Consider the following 12,542-nt stretch of genomic DNA (forward strand, 5'->3'; position numbering starts at 1 on the left):
CTACGTGCATATGTCAGTGTGCAGGACTTTGGATGACCTGTACTCAAATTCAGATTCCACTCCTTTCTAGATCTCTGACCCTGAACAGTAACAATTTCTGGGCCCCAGTTTTCCCACCTATAAAATAGGGATTATAAAATCTACTTTACAAGATTATTGTGGGGGAAAAAAAAAAAAAAAAAAGACATAGAACACATAAAGTACTATATCATTACACTCTTCTTTCCCCTATTTACTTTCCACAAATGTTCCCATGCTTCCTGTAAGAAGTACTGTTTCTGATCGACTAAAATGGAAATGATGGATGTCCTTCACCTCAAAGGCCGTCACTGTAGGAGCAGTTCTTAGCAATGAGGTCACGTACAAAAAGTACAACTAGCATGGTGATCACCAGCAAACACAAGCTGCTGCTCTAAAGCTTAGCTTGTTTGAAAAAAAATTTTTTAAAAAAGAAAACATTTGAAAATATTTCTTGTAGCTCAGCATGGCTCTGCAGATTACAAGTGAGAGCAACATGTTACAAATCAGCTGCAGGGAGTTAAAAAAGAAAACACAGGCCAAATTACTACCATCAGCCAGAAAAACTACCATCCAGTATCATTTCCAAAATGACTGTAAAAAACTGCATTTATTGAGTTTAGGGGAAAACACCATTTTCTTTGGAGCATTGGATTTGCCATTATAGATGTTTAGTGTCCCATGCCATGAATTTCATCTGATCGAGGGAGAAGTTCTCACTTTGATAACCAGGACACAAAAATCTTTGCTGCTTCAGCCAATCTCTGAGAACTCTCTTATTTGTACTTGGTTGTCACAACCCTGTCCTTAAAGCAGTATGGGAAGGAAAAAGTGGGTGAGAGCAGAAGGGGCACCTGTGACTTTCCCCTTAATCTTCTGGGTACTAATCCAGGCAGTGGTCTCCTGCAGTATATTCCTCACCCAGGAATTTCCCTCTCCCCTCAGTCTTTTTGCTTTCTTTATGGGAGGTCAGGAAAACTTCTTGACAAAAGAATGAGGTCACCTCCAGGATACTTCAGGGAATCTCAGAACTTCCTGTTTTGATTATCAAGAGGATTAGGATTTGTGAAATAAGAAAATATGCTTTGGTATATGTGCTGAGACATAATACCCATTTTAATGTGGGTTCAACTCTACTTCTTATGAAATGTGCTACTGAATCTCAGGTTAGGCCATTAAATGGCCATTCTTAAGGGAAATTAGTATCGTCTTGTTTCTTACCATTTCAATGAAGGACTTAGCTCACAAATGATCTATAACGATTCACTGCTTTAAGGTGAAGAGGCATGGAGAGGGAGGAAGGAATTCAGAGATGTCTTCTAGTTCAACCCCATTATTTTACAGAGAGGAAAAAGTGAGAGCAATAGTTTAGCAGCCAAAATCTATTCAACTCTACAGTCAGACAATTATCAAGTAGGAGGTCAATTTTCATTGTACTTTTGTTGCAAAATATGTTTGAAGAGCTAAGATTTACTTTCATGGCTGGCTAGGATAGCTGTTTAACTCAGACACCTGCAACTCTCCTTTCAAATGTCCATGATGACCTGCTTGTAAAGTGTTCATGGCGAAAGAAATCCTTTGAGAGTTGGCAGCTACGAAGGTAAATTAAAACCACTATTAAACTTTTTTCTGGTTCTCAATTTGGTCATAAGCAGGTTATGTCATTTTCCCCCACATCCACAAAAAGAACTTATTAGTAGCTAGTGAAATTTTTGCATATGCACATGTTCACTTTCCCAAGAGCCACAACTAGAAGCCACTAGGGCATCAACAAGTTCCATGAGAAAAACAGCCACTCTGGAAGAAGACATTGTCCCTTTTGATTGAAAGACCAGGTCAAAGTCCTTAAAGAACCTTAAGGGAACTTAAGGTTATTAAACTAATAACAAATATTCTTATAAAAAAAACTCAAATTGTTTTTCCTTAATGCTCATGAGTCAAGCTCCAAAGGTAAAGGTTTGAATTCAATGGCCTTCGAGACCCCAGCAACAGAGAGCATCCACTACAAGAGATCAGTTTCAAGAGACTAAGGAAGGTCATCTTCAAACAAAAATTAGGCCAAGTTTCCATCTTATTAAATCCTAGGAAAATCATTCCACAAATAGAATGAGAATTTATTATGCTCTATATTCCCATCACTTTAATAACCTTCTGAGAGCAATGACAAATCTAATTTAAAAAAGATAAATTTGGATCCTAGCTCAAAAAATTAAGAAAAATACTGTTCCTAATGGTAAGTTTTCTTAAATTGCCATTTAAATTTAGGCAAGTCATTTATTTGATTAACAAGGCAAGCCTTGGGCTATTTTTTGGAGGAAGAAGTGGGAACTGAATATTCGATTCTACACTGTTTTTTCTATGGCATATTTAAATGTCTCATGGCAGCATAGTTATTTGGATAACTGTTCATGGAGCTTCTGCTCTGAGCCCTGGAACCTCCCAGGATCATGCAGAATCTTGGATCAGACCTTGCATCTGTACAATTCTCCATAGGAGGCACTCCCAGGCCACTGCCCTTCATAGGGCAAGAATGCAGTGGGGATGGGCTTGGATGACACAGAGTCACACTCTTCCCACATTTCTAGAGGTAACAGTAGAGGCAGCTGCACTGGGAATCAGGAAGCATCAGCTCTAATCCCAATTCACCCACCAGCTTCAACTTCTTTTCTGGGCTTCACTTTTTCTAAAATAGTACAACTAGAAGATGCTCTCTTTAGAACCAATGGAAGCCAAAAGCCCAGGAAAAAATGTAGAGACTTATTTACAAATTTCCCCAGATGCTAGCTTTATGTATTTATTGGGATTTCTGTTAGTCCGTAATTCCTGTTCTTACCAGCCCTATTCAGTTGAGGAGTCCCCTTCCAGTAAAACAACGAGCCCATGAAAACACATCCAAAGGCAGGCAGCATGGTAAGATGAATAACAGCAAACCTATCAAAAGAAGCCTTATTTTCTCCATGCTTCACACACCAGGACTAGTTTCCAACAAGACTCTCTCACTTTTTGTTCTGTGGTCAAATCACTGGGTTTGTCAGGTCCTTCAAAGTCAAAGCAAATGTTGCCTCCTTCAAGGTCTTCCTGATTTTTGCAACTCAGATGGTCTCTGCTTCCCCCTAACTCCCAGGGCACTTTTCTCCTATGGCACTAATGTTTTATGACCACTTGTGAGTTGGTATTACACTCCTGGAGACAGGGCCTTGTTTAACTCTGGATCTTAAGTTTCAACTGAAGGCCCACCTCAACCAGTGCCTTCTACCCAGCAGGATTCCATCTGCATTGAAACAAATCAAAGTGCTTGACTCGAGTGGGAGTGAGATTAGACGCGGAGGGGAGGGGGGTTCTGTAGTAACTAAAACTGGTCCCTGTGTAAAGGAAGGAATACTTTAATGCATGAAAGGGAAATGACAAAAATACTTGTACACTAACACCAGTTTTGTGCGTCAGCAGGTACATCCCAGGGAAGCAGCAGTATGTGTCTATTCCATCACATCATCTTGGTTTTAGGGTTAGGGCCCATTCCCTTTACCTGATTCTCTGCTACAGGCTTTTGATAACAGAAGATTCTGTCACCATTGACTTTTACTCTGCATTTGAATTATTCCTAAATACAGTTTGGTTGGCCATCTTCAGATTGGCTATTTTCAGAGGAAATGAAGTTAGGTTAAAAAAATACTAAATGAAAGGCTGGATTTGATTTCTGTGGCCAAGAGTGTTTTCAGGGCATGGAGTCTTATAAAGAATCTAGTATTTGCTCTGGTTAATTTGATATTGCATTGCCCATAGTAACAGAGTACAATCCCCATCTGTACATCACCCACAGCTATTTCAGATTGGTAAACATGTTTGTCCTGATGGTTACTGAATATTTAAAGAGCTAACATCTCTTCCCAAGTCTTATTTCCTTCCCTCTGCACTTACGACTACTATAACTTTATTACATAGCACGAACTTAAATTTGACAATTTTATCTTGAGATAATTTCTTTCCATTAGCATAACGGAGAGAGAAAAATGGATATATCACCACATGTAGGAAAATCAGGATCTTTAGAATGTTTCATTTAGAAAATTCAAATGGAGGGCAGAACTTTGGGTATAAAATGTAGGACCCAAATACACAGGAAATCTTTCCACAAGGAGGAACAGTGTTTTAGAGGACAAATGAACAAATCAGATGTCATAGCATTTTCACATGTATCCTCACCCCCGCCTTACCTCTTATTTCTGTCCTCCAGCTGTAGTGTGTACACCATGTCATCAGCAACATGTATCTTGGAGTTACTGTCTCCCCATTTTAGCTTCAGGCTCTGAGGACCAGCTGCAGCACATTCTAGCCTAGGAGGCAAGGGTGGTAATGGCCGAGTTTTTGCCTTAATGAACTGACTAAATGGTCCAGCTCCAATTCCATTTATAGCCTGAATTCTGATCCTGGAAAACGGGAGAAAATACAGACAACACAGATTTAAGAAGCAGTAGTTTCTCATTCAAACTAAACATTGTGTGAAGTATTTCTTACATGCCCCTAAAGCAATACTGTAGAATAAAGAAAAGCAAGTTAAAGTAACTCAAAACAAATAGATAATACTTTCCATTCCCCCCAAAAAGCACATTAGTAACACATCCCTTAGTTCTTTAATAATGACAACAACAACAATATTTGTTGTCTGAGGGAAGACATCCTATAGACATGCTTTTAAATTTTGTTCTAGCCACCATTTAGCTGCTGCAAAATTGAGTTGGAAGTAAGTGGGGAATAAAGCATAAATGAAATGAGAATGAATGAGTCTCCTTCCAAGTTCATAAATGAGGAACAACAAATCATCAATAGTTACAGAGATTTTTTCCTCCCCCATTCACCACCATTGATAACAATCTGTTAGTCCTTAACCAGAGGCAAGCGCACAGACACTGTTAGTAAAAGGGTGTGATTCAGATATTCAAAAATCTTAACTAGAGTCTCACTATGTGCACAGAATTATGGGTGATAAAGATATACTAACAATGCCGTTATGGTCTCAGATTTAAAGCTGAAAAGAGTTAAATTGTATAGATAAATAATATCCTGTTATTATTCCAATTTTTCTTGTTCTTCTACATTCTCACTAGTCAATTGAAACAGTTCACCAAGGTCATCGAACACAGTGATGGTGATGTTCCACCCTCGTCTTCAAAACCTCTTCCTGCAGTGACTCCACGTTCTTGAAGGTGGTGCTTCTTGGCATTCAGCACAGCCTTCTCCTCCCTTGCTTCTCTGACCAAAAGTTTCACACCCCCTGCTGGCTTTTCCTCTCTTCTCTTGCTTGTTATGGGCATTTCCTAAAATTCTATTTTCTCATGTGACCTCACACATATCCACAGTTTCACTGAACGGAAGGCCACTTCCAGGTCAACATCTCTAATCTCTTCATGCCCCATTTCTGGCCCTCCAGTGGAATCTCCACGTAGACACCTCGGTATGTACACAGACATCTTGCTGAGTTGACTGGGTAGTGTGGTGTGACTAGTTCTGAAAGTTTCGGTATTTAAACTTCATTTGAATTCAAACATAGCGTTTCAAAAATGTGATAATAAATGTACAGTCAAAGAGACAGATTCCTAAGAAATAGATCAGCTTAAAATTTAGTCTTATGTACTTTTGTTATGGCAGAAGTTCCATGGGCTCATTGTTTTACTGGCAGGGGGCTCTTTAACTGAATAGGGCTGGCAAGAATAGGAATTACAGACTAATAGAAGTACATAACAGAAAGCATTATTTAAATATTACAATACCTAAACTCATCATGTGTCCTCAAAGTAGCTTAAATTCTTCAAATATAGCCAACTTAAGAAATACATCATTCAGCATGTCAATCTATTACTATGCCTGTATATTGTTCAGGAGAAAAAAAAGGTTAATTCCTGGTGAGATGGAGTAAACACACTTAACCCTGTCTCTCCTACTAAACAAGCACAGCTACTACACTTGGACAGAATGAATGGAACAGCTAATATTTAAGACTGAAAAATAAATACCAACAGGTGGACTGGGGAAGTCCAAAATTTGAAGTATCACCAGACCAGCAGTGAGTTTACCATTTTCCCCCTATATTATCCCCCAGCCTGGACCAGGAGGCCAAAATCCAGAAGTGGACATCACCATGGTTAGAGAGAGCTGTGGGAGAAGCTTCTAGATCTAGCTTGAGAGAGAAAGGGATCTCCTAATGGCTCAGAGTGGGGGAAAATCTCCCCTTTCTCTCTCTCATTTTCTTTTCTCCATTCTCTCATGCCTCAGCCCCTATGCAATACCATCCTAGTAACAATTTAAAGAGGAAAAAAACATGATTGTATCAATTTATACAGAGAAAGCGCTTGACAAAATTTAATGTCTGTTTATGACAAAAATTCTCAGGAAACTAGGGATCAAAGTGAACTTCCTCAATTTGAAGGACATCTGCAAAACAACTACAGCCCACATCATACTTGGTGGTGAAAGTTTAAATGCTTTCCCTTTAAAGTATTTAAAGCCCATATATGGACAACGTAAGGATGTATACTCCCACCAGTTCTATTCAACATCATTTACTAGAAGTCCTAGCCGTTACAAAAAAGGCCAGGGGGAAAAAGATAGACAAATAGAAAAGAAAGAAATAAAAACAGAAACTGTAACATCTTGCTAAAAAAAGATCTAAATAAATAGAGGGACATACAGTGTTAGTGAATTGGCAGAATCTACATAGTACAAATGTCAACTCTCCCCAAACTGATCTATAGATGTAATACAGTTCCAATAAAATCCCAGCAGGATTCCTAGTACATATAGAAAAGCTGATGCTAAAATTTATCTGGAAAGGCAAGGAAATTAGAATAACTTAAACAAATTTGGAAAAGATGAATAAAGTTGTAAGAATCATACTAGCTGACTTTAGGACTTACCAGAAAGCTACAGTAACCAAGGCCGAGTGGTTTTGGTGAAGAGGCAAACACATAGATTAATGTAATGGAAAAGAGATTCCAGAAATAGATCCACACAAATATAGTCAATTGATCTTTGACAAAGGTGTAAAAGCAATTCAATGGAGAAAGGATAGTCTTTTCAACAAATGGCGGTGGAATAACTCGATATCAATAGGCAAAAAATTAACTTTGACCTCAACCTCACACCTTATACAAACATTAACTCAAAATGGATCATAGATCTAAATGTAAAATATGGAAATTTCAGAGTAAAACATAGGAGGAAATTTTTATTACCCAGAATTAGACAAAGAGTATTTAGATGTGACACCAAAGGCACAATCCATAAAGGAAAAAAAAAGATAAATTCATCAAAATTAAAAACTTTCACACTGTTAAGAGAATGAAGATAAGTGACAGACTGGGAGAAAATATTTGAAATTACATATCTGACCAAGTATCTGTATCCAGAATGTAAAAGGACCTCTCAAAACTCAACAGGAACCCAATTAAAAAGTGGACAAAACCAAACAGCCAATCAGCCAAAGAGGATAAACAGATGCCAAATAAGCACATAAAAAGGTGTTCAACATCATTTGCCATTAAGAAAACATAAACTAAAACCACAATGAGATACCACTATATATCTATTAGAATGCCAAAAATAAAAAAATACTTAATTTCAAATGCTGGCAAGAATGCAGAGCAACTGGAACTCTGACATTTTGTTGTTGAGAATGCAAAATGGTACATTCATAGCGGAAAGCAGTTTGACACTTTCTTTTAAAGTTACACATCACTTACTACAAACCAGCAATTTTACTATGTATTTACCCTAGAGAAATTAAAATTTATGTTTACACAAAAGCCTCTATATAGATGTTTATAGCAGCTCTACTCAAAATCGCGCAAAACTGCATGACCATCTGCCTCACAGTTTGAAATGTAGCAAATTCTCATCTCTGATAAAATACAGCAAAAATATCATTTAAAAGCCTTACTTTGCCAGATTCTATTATATCAGGGGCTACATCAGGTCTCTTTTAGATAATGCATTGCAAGTTTCTAAATATAACACTGAAAGACTAAAACTCTTCCTTGCCTCCAACAAGAGTCTTACAAGCTTTATGGCATTAATGCAAGTTTTTTCTGTGATTGGAAAGCAACACATTTTTACACAACTTGAGAGTGAAAATCTTTTTTAAAAAGGCGATCTAAGGATGGTAAAACTTACAGCTCTTCCCCTTCTCTGGAAAAGGGAATTGAGCCAGAGTTTAAGTCTCAGTCTTCTTCAGTGGTATAACAAATGGAACCTATAAGATTTATATTAAGGCCTCTCTAAGTATCTAAAGTATCATTTCTTCCTTATATTCTAGAGAACGGATATTTGTAGATCCCAGGGGCAAAGAAGCTTTCTTCCACCTGTTTGTCCATAGTCCTTCAGAGCCAAGCTCACCTTTTATTCCAGGTAGTCCTACTGTTCTGCAAGTGCCGTCCAAGGTATCCCTTAGCTACTTTAATACACAAAATGAAGTGATTGCTATTCTGCTTAAGAAAAAAAAAACGCTGGGAGATGTAAATCATTTGTAAGAATTAAATAGTTTAGAATAAACAAGGATTGAAATTTAGATTTAATATTTGATTTCTTTTGAAATTCTCCAAAGGCTCCAGTCTTTTGATAGGAATTGGGTTCCTTAAATCTCCAGCTTTATGGTTCTGTGACCTTTTACTGAGAAGTAGCTAGGCTTATAATCTTAGCCTTATAAATCACACACACAGAAAACAACAATAAAAGGAATACCATGGGAGTATTTTCACTCTCTTTAAGCAGATTGGTCTGCAGTGTCACTTCTTTGGGAAACCTGTGCATCACTTTGGCAAGCTTGGGAAAATTATCTAAAACCTTTAAGTACCAGCTTCCTTATCTTTATAATAGGGACAGTAAAATCTTTGTTGTATTTATGAACAGGATTGCTTAATTAAGATAAGGGATATGGACAATGTTTTCTAATTTTTAATATTTTATACTCCACCAAACAACCAGAAAAGGGTTCCAGGTGGTTAAAAGCACTTTGGTGAACTTGTATGGAGTTATTCTTCTTCTGAGACTTCCACTCTTTTCCAGTGTTGAACACCCATCAGGAGCAGGACTGTGCTGGCTACACAAAGGCACACCTTCATTTTAGTTCCATTATTACAATTGCCTCACTTTACAACTTAAGTCACTTGCTGATGCTATCTTCATTTTTCCTTCCTCTGAATTATGGCCAAGGACCCAGCAGAAGCTAAAAGGATTGTCTTGAAGGTAGCTTCTTTTTAAATTAACCTCAGGAAGGTGAGGGTGAGATGAAGAGCTTGGGAACAGATGGACATGGTAACAATAACCACCACAAGAAATGAGGAGAACCTCCTCTGTTTGAGGGACTGTTGTAGGAGTAGGGCTTATTATCTCTGTTTTTAGAAGCAAGGAAACCGGAGTTGCTCTCAGAGAAGGTGAATTACGTGACCTAAATGAAATGGTGGCTCCTAGGTGTTGAAGCTCAGATTTGAGATATACCTTATTATCTCCGATTTCTACACTAACTCTAAAAGATAGGAATTACTTTGTCTATTTTACAATGAAGGAACTGAGACCCGGCTAGGTTTAGTTCTTGCATTGATTTCTGTGGCAAATTCAGGTCAGATGTGGGTGTGAACCTGGGTCTTTCAGGCTCAAACTTTCACATTATAACTAGAACCAAACATGCTACAAATCCAGTCAAAAGCTAATTTTAATTCACAACACACTTCCAATTCAATAACAATTCCCTTTTGACAATGAAAGACACATTGAGAACAGTCAAGAAGTTTATCTTAAAATTATTCAAACAGCTAAAATCAACTCTCTAGACTTTAAAACACTCACTTCAACCTATCCTAGATTTTTACCAAAACACATTTTGTTTCGGTAAACATGCATGCAAAAGATTGTTCAGTATAGCTGGTGATCTATCATTAATTTAGTACTAATGATAAGCCTCAAAATTGAACTAGAATTAAGGAACTGATGAAATGAGGTAATGTCTATTGCATTCTGGGAAAAATATTACAAACCCTGAGCCCAGGAGGCTAAGAAACCTGAACCAGGACTAAGATTGTTATTGTATAGTTTGTTTTGGTGTGAAAAACATAGTATGTGAAAACAATTTCCTATTCCCAATGAAAGGTGACAAGGGAATATTGAGCTGTGGCAAAACAAACACCAACCTGAGGAAAAATTCCAAGAATGAAATGAAAATTAAAAAAAAAACAATTAGTTTCAAGTTTATTAATTCCCCAAATCCAAACTTGAGAACTTTTCTCTTTAGCTGAAGTAATATGTTAATCTTGAAATTTAGAGAGGATCTGCGGGTTTTAGTTCGTTTTTTGTTCTTAACTTGCATTGTATCAGTTTCTTTAAAGTACAAGGGAAAGGAAATTCTGCTTTCCAATTTAGGGAAGTGATGTTAACTCTGGGCAAACTCTATCTTGGCCAGGTTGATATGAAAATTCTCTTTAAGTTTCTAGGAGTTGGCAGTATCCATGAATACACCAATAATACTGATTAAATAAATCAAATTAACGGACATGTTCTTTATATATTTTGATTGAAAATCTACTTCTAAAATGTCTACTAATTTTAGATGTGATGCCTAATACATTACTGCTTCAGAAGGTAATGTTCTATAATGCACTTCATATACACACATAAAATCAAATTTTTAACACTACATATATAAAATGAATGACTTTCAAAACGAACAGTCCTCAAAGGTAAAGATGACGTTCCTTAATCCGGATTAGCCAGCCCAGTGCCCAGCGTGCTTGTGGGTGGGACGGGGAAGCAGTGAGGACGGCCCCCAGGATGAGGAGTTAGGGTAGGAGAAGCCTAAGAAGCAGAAGGGCTTTTTACACACACTTCCCCAAAGCCTACTATCTAATTAGGAAGAGGAAAACATGAAGGAGAAAAATCAGCAAATAACTTCTGAAGAAGCATAAAATAGTAATTTAAATACAGAAAACCCCTTTAGGGGAAAAGATGTGCTCAGAGTGAAGTTACTCAGAGGAGGCTTCCTGCAGAGGTACATAGAGCAGGCCCTGGATTCACCCCTCCCTTTGACCAAGTTGTTTATCCCGACAGCTGCTTGGTTACCAGGGCCACCATTTGGTCCCCAAGCATACAGACTTGCTTTTCTAAACTTGCTTCGCCTTGGTGCGAAAAAAGACCTTAAATGTTTTCCCGTAACTTCAGGGATAGCGTCAATTTCCACCGAAAAGTCTACCTATAATTTGGTCACAACCCACTTTCTAGCTAATTCCTTCCCTACCCAACATTAACAATAGCTAATTTGTTGAATGCTTACTATGAGTCACATACCATATTAGGTGCTTTAAATCTGATTTAAAACACATGACAACCCTATTAGGTGGTGAAAATATTTATCTCCATTTTACAGATCAGGAAACTGAGGCACAGAAAGGTTAAGTAACCCGCTAAAGGTCACAGAAATAATAACTGAGGCCCTTGATACAAGTCAAGGCTGTCTGACTCGTCTGCTATTCTGAACTACACAGAACTTGCCTTGTCATAAGGCCCACCTCTCATCTTGTTATGCTGAAATGATTTATGATTCACCTCCTGGCAGCCTAATATAGTGCTTGACAAATGGTAAGGACTCAGTAAAAGTTATTTTCATCTCCTTTTTACCTAGCAAAAAGAGCATAAACGAGGAAAACAAACAAATCTGCCTTAACTTTCAGTTGTATGCCAACTCAGTATGAGTCAGACCTATAATGAGGTTGCCAAAAAAGGTAATCTTGGACAACCTTAAACTGCTCACAATGGAGAAGAAGGAAGAGACGGTCTTGCTCAGCTCCTGGCCAAGCCATTCTTGGAGGTCTGTGCATCACACTTTAAAGAGGCCACTGAGAAACAGAAAACACCCGTAGAAAAACAGGATGAAGCTGGTTATAGGAAACTCATGCTAGTGACGGCAGATTGGAACGAAGTGAGGATGGTTAGGAAGGAGCCAGCTGATTTTAGAAGGCATCAGTGCCTGCCCCTCCTCCCCGCCCCCTACTAAACCACAACCTTCAGCGGTGGAGCCCAGTCACCTGCACTTTGCAAAAGCTCTCCAGGCAATCTTATGTGCATTAGCATTTAAGCACCACTGCTCTAGAGCAGAGGTTCTCTAACTTTAACAGGCACCAAAATCACCTGGAGGGCTAATTAAAAGCACAGTGCTGAGCCCCAACCCTAGAGTTTCAGATTTGGTAGGTCTGGAGTAGGCCTGAAAATCTGCATTTTAACAAGTTCCAGGCACCACAAGTAGAGAATAACTGCTCTAAAGGAAGTCCTAGGATGAAGCAGGCTGATGTTAGATTAAGAGATTCTGACAAAATATAAGGGAAAAACACCATACAAATTAGAGTTATTCACAAATGAAATGGAATGACTGGCGAGTGAAAGCTGTATTTACTGATCCTGTCACTGAGATGCTCAAGCCAAGGCACTGGAAGGGGTGCCACCAGGAGCAAGTGACCTTAGGTCTCTCCCAGCTCGCAAACTCGATG

At 38.2% G+C, this 12,542-nt stretch overlaps 1 protein-coding gene across 5 annotated transcripts in view; it reads right to left on the reverse strand.

The window, feature by feature from the left end:
• Positions 1–12,542, reverse strand: part of FNDC3B (fibronectin type III domain containing 3B) — a 370,299-nt gene that overhangs the window by 25,707 nt on the left and 332,050 nt on the right. For all 5 annotated transcript variants that reach the window (XM_037840631.1, XM_037840625.1, XM_037840597.1 and 2 more), the window contains one exon: positions 4,233–4,445. In XM_037840631.1, the coding sequence (XP_037696559.1) occupies positions 4,233–4,445 (213 nt within the window). The remainder of the gene's footprint in view (positions 1–4,232; positions 4,446–12,542) is intronic.

The sequence above is a fragment of the Choloepus didactylus genome, chromosome 1 (assembly GCF_015220235.1).
Source record: "Choloepus didactylus isolate mChoDid1 chromosome 1, mChoDid1.pri, whole genome shotgun sequence".
Lineage (NCBI taxonomy): Eukaryota > Metazoa > Chordata > Mammalia > Pilosa > Megalonychidae > Choloepus > Choloepus didactylus.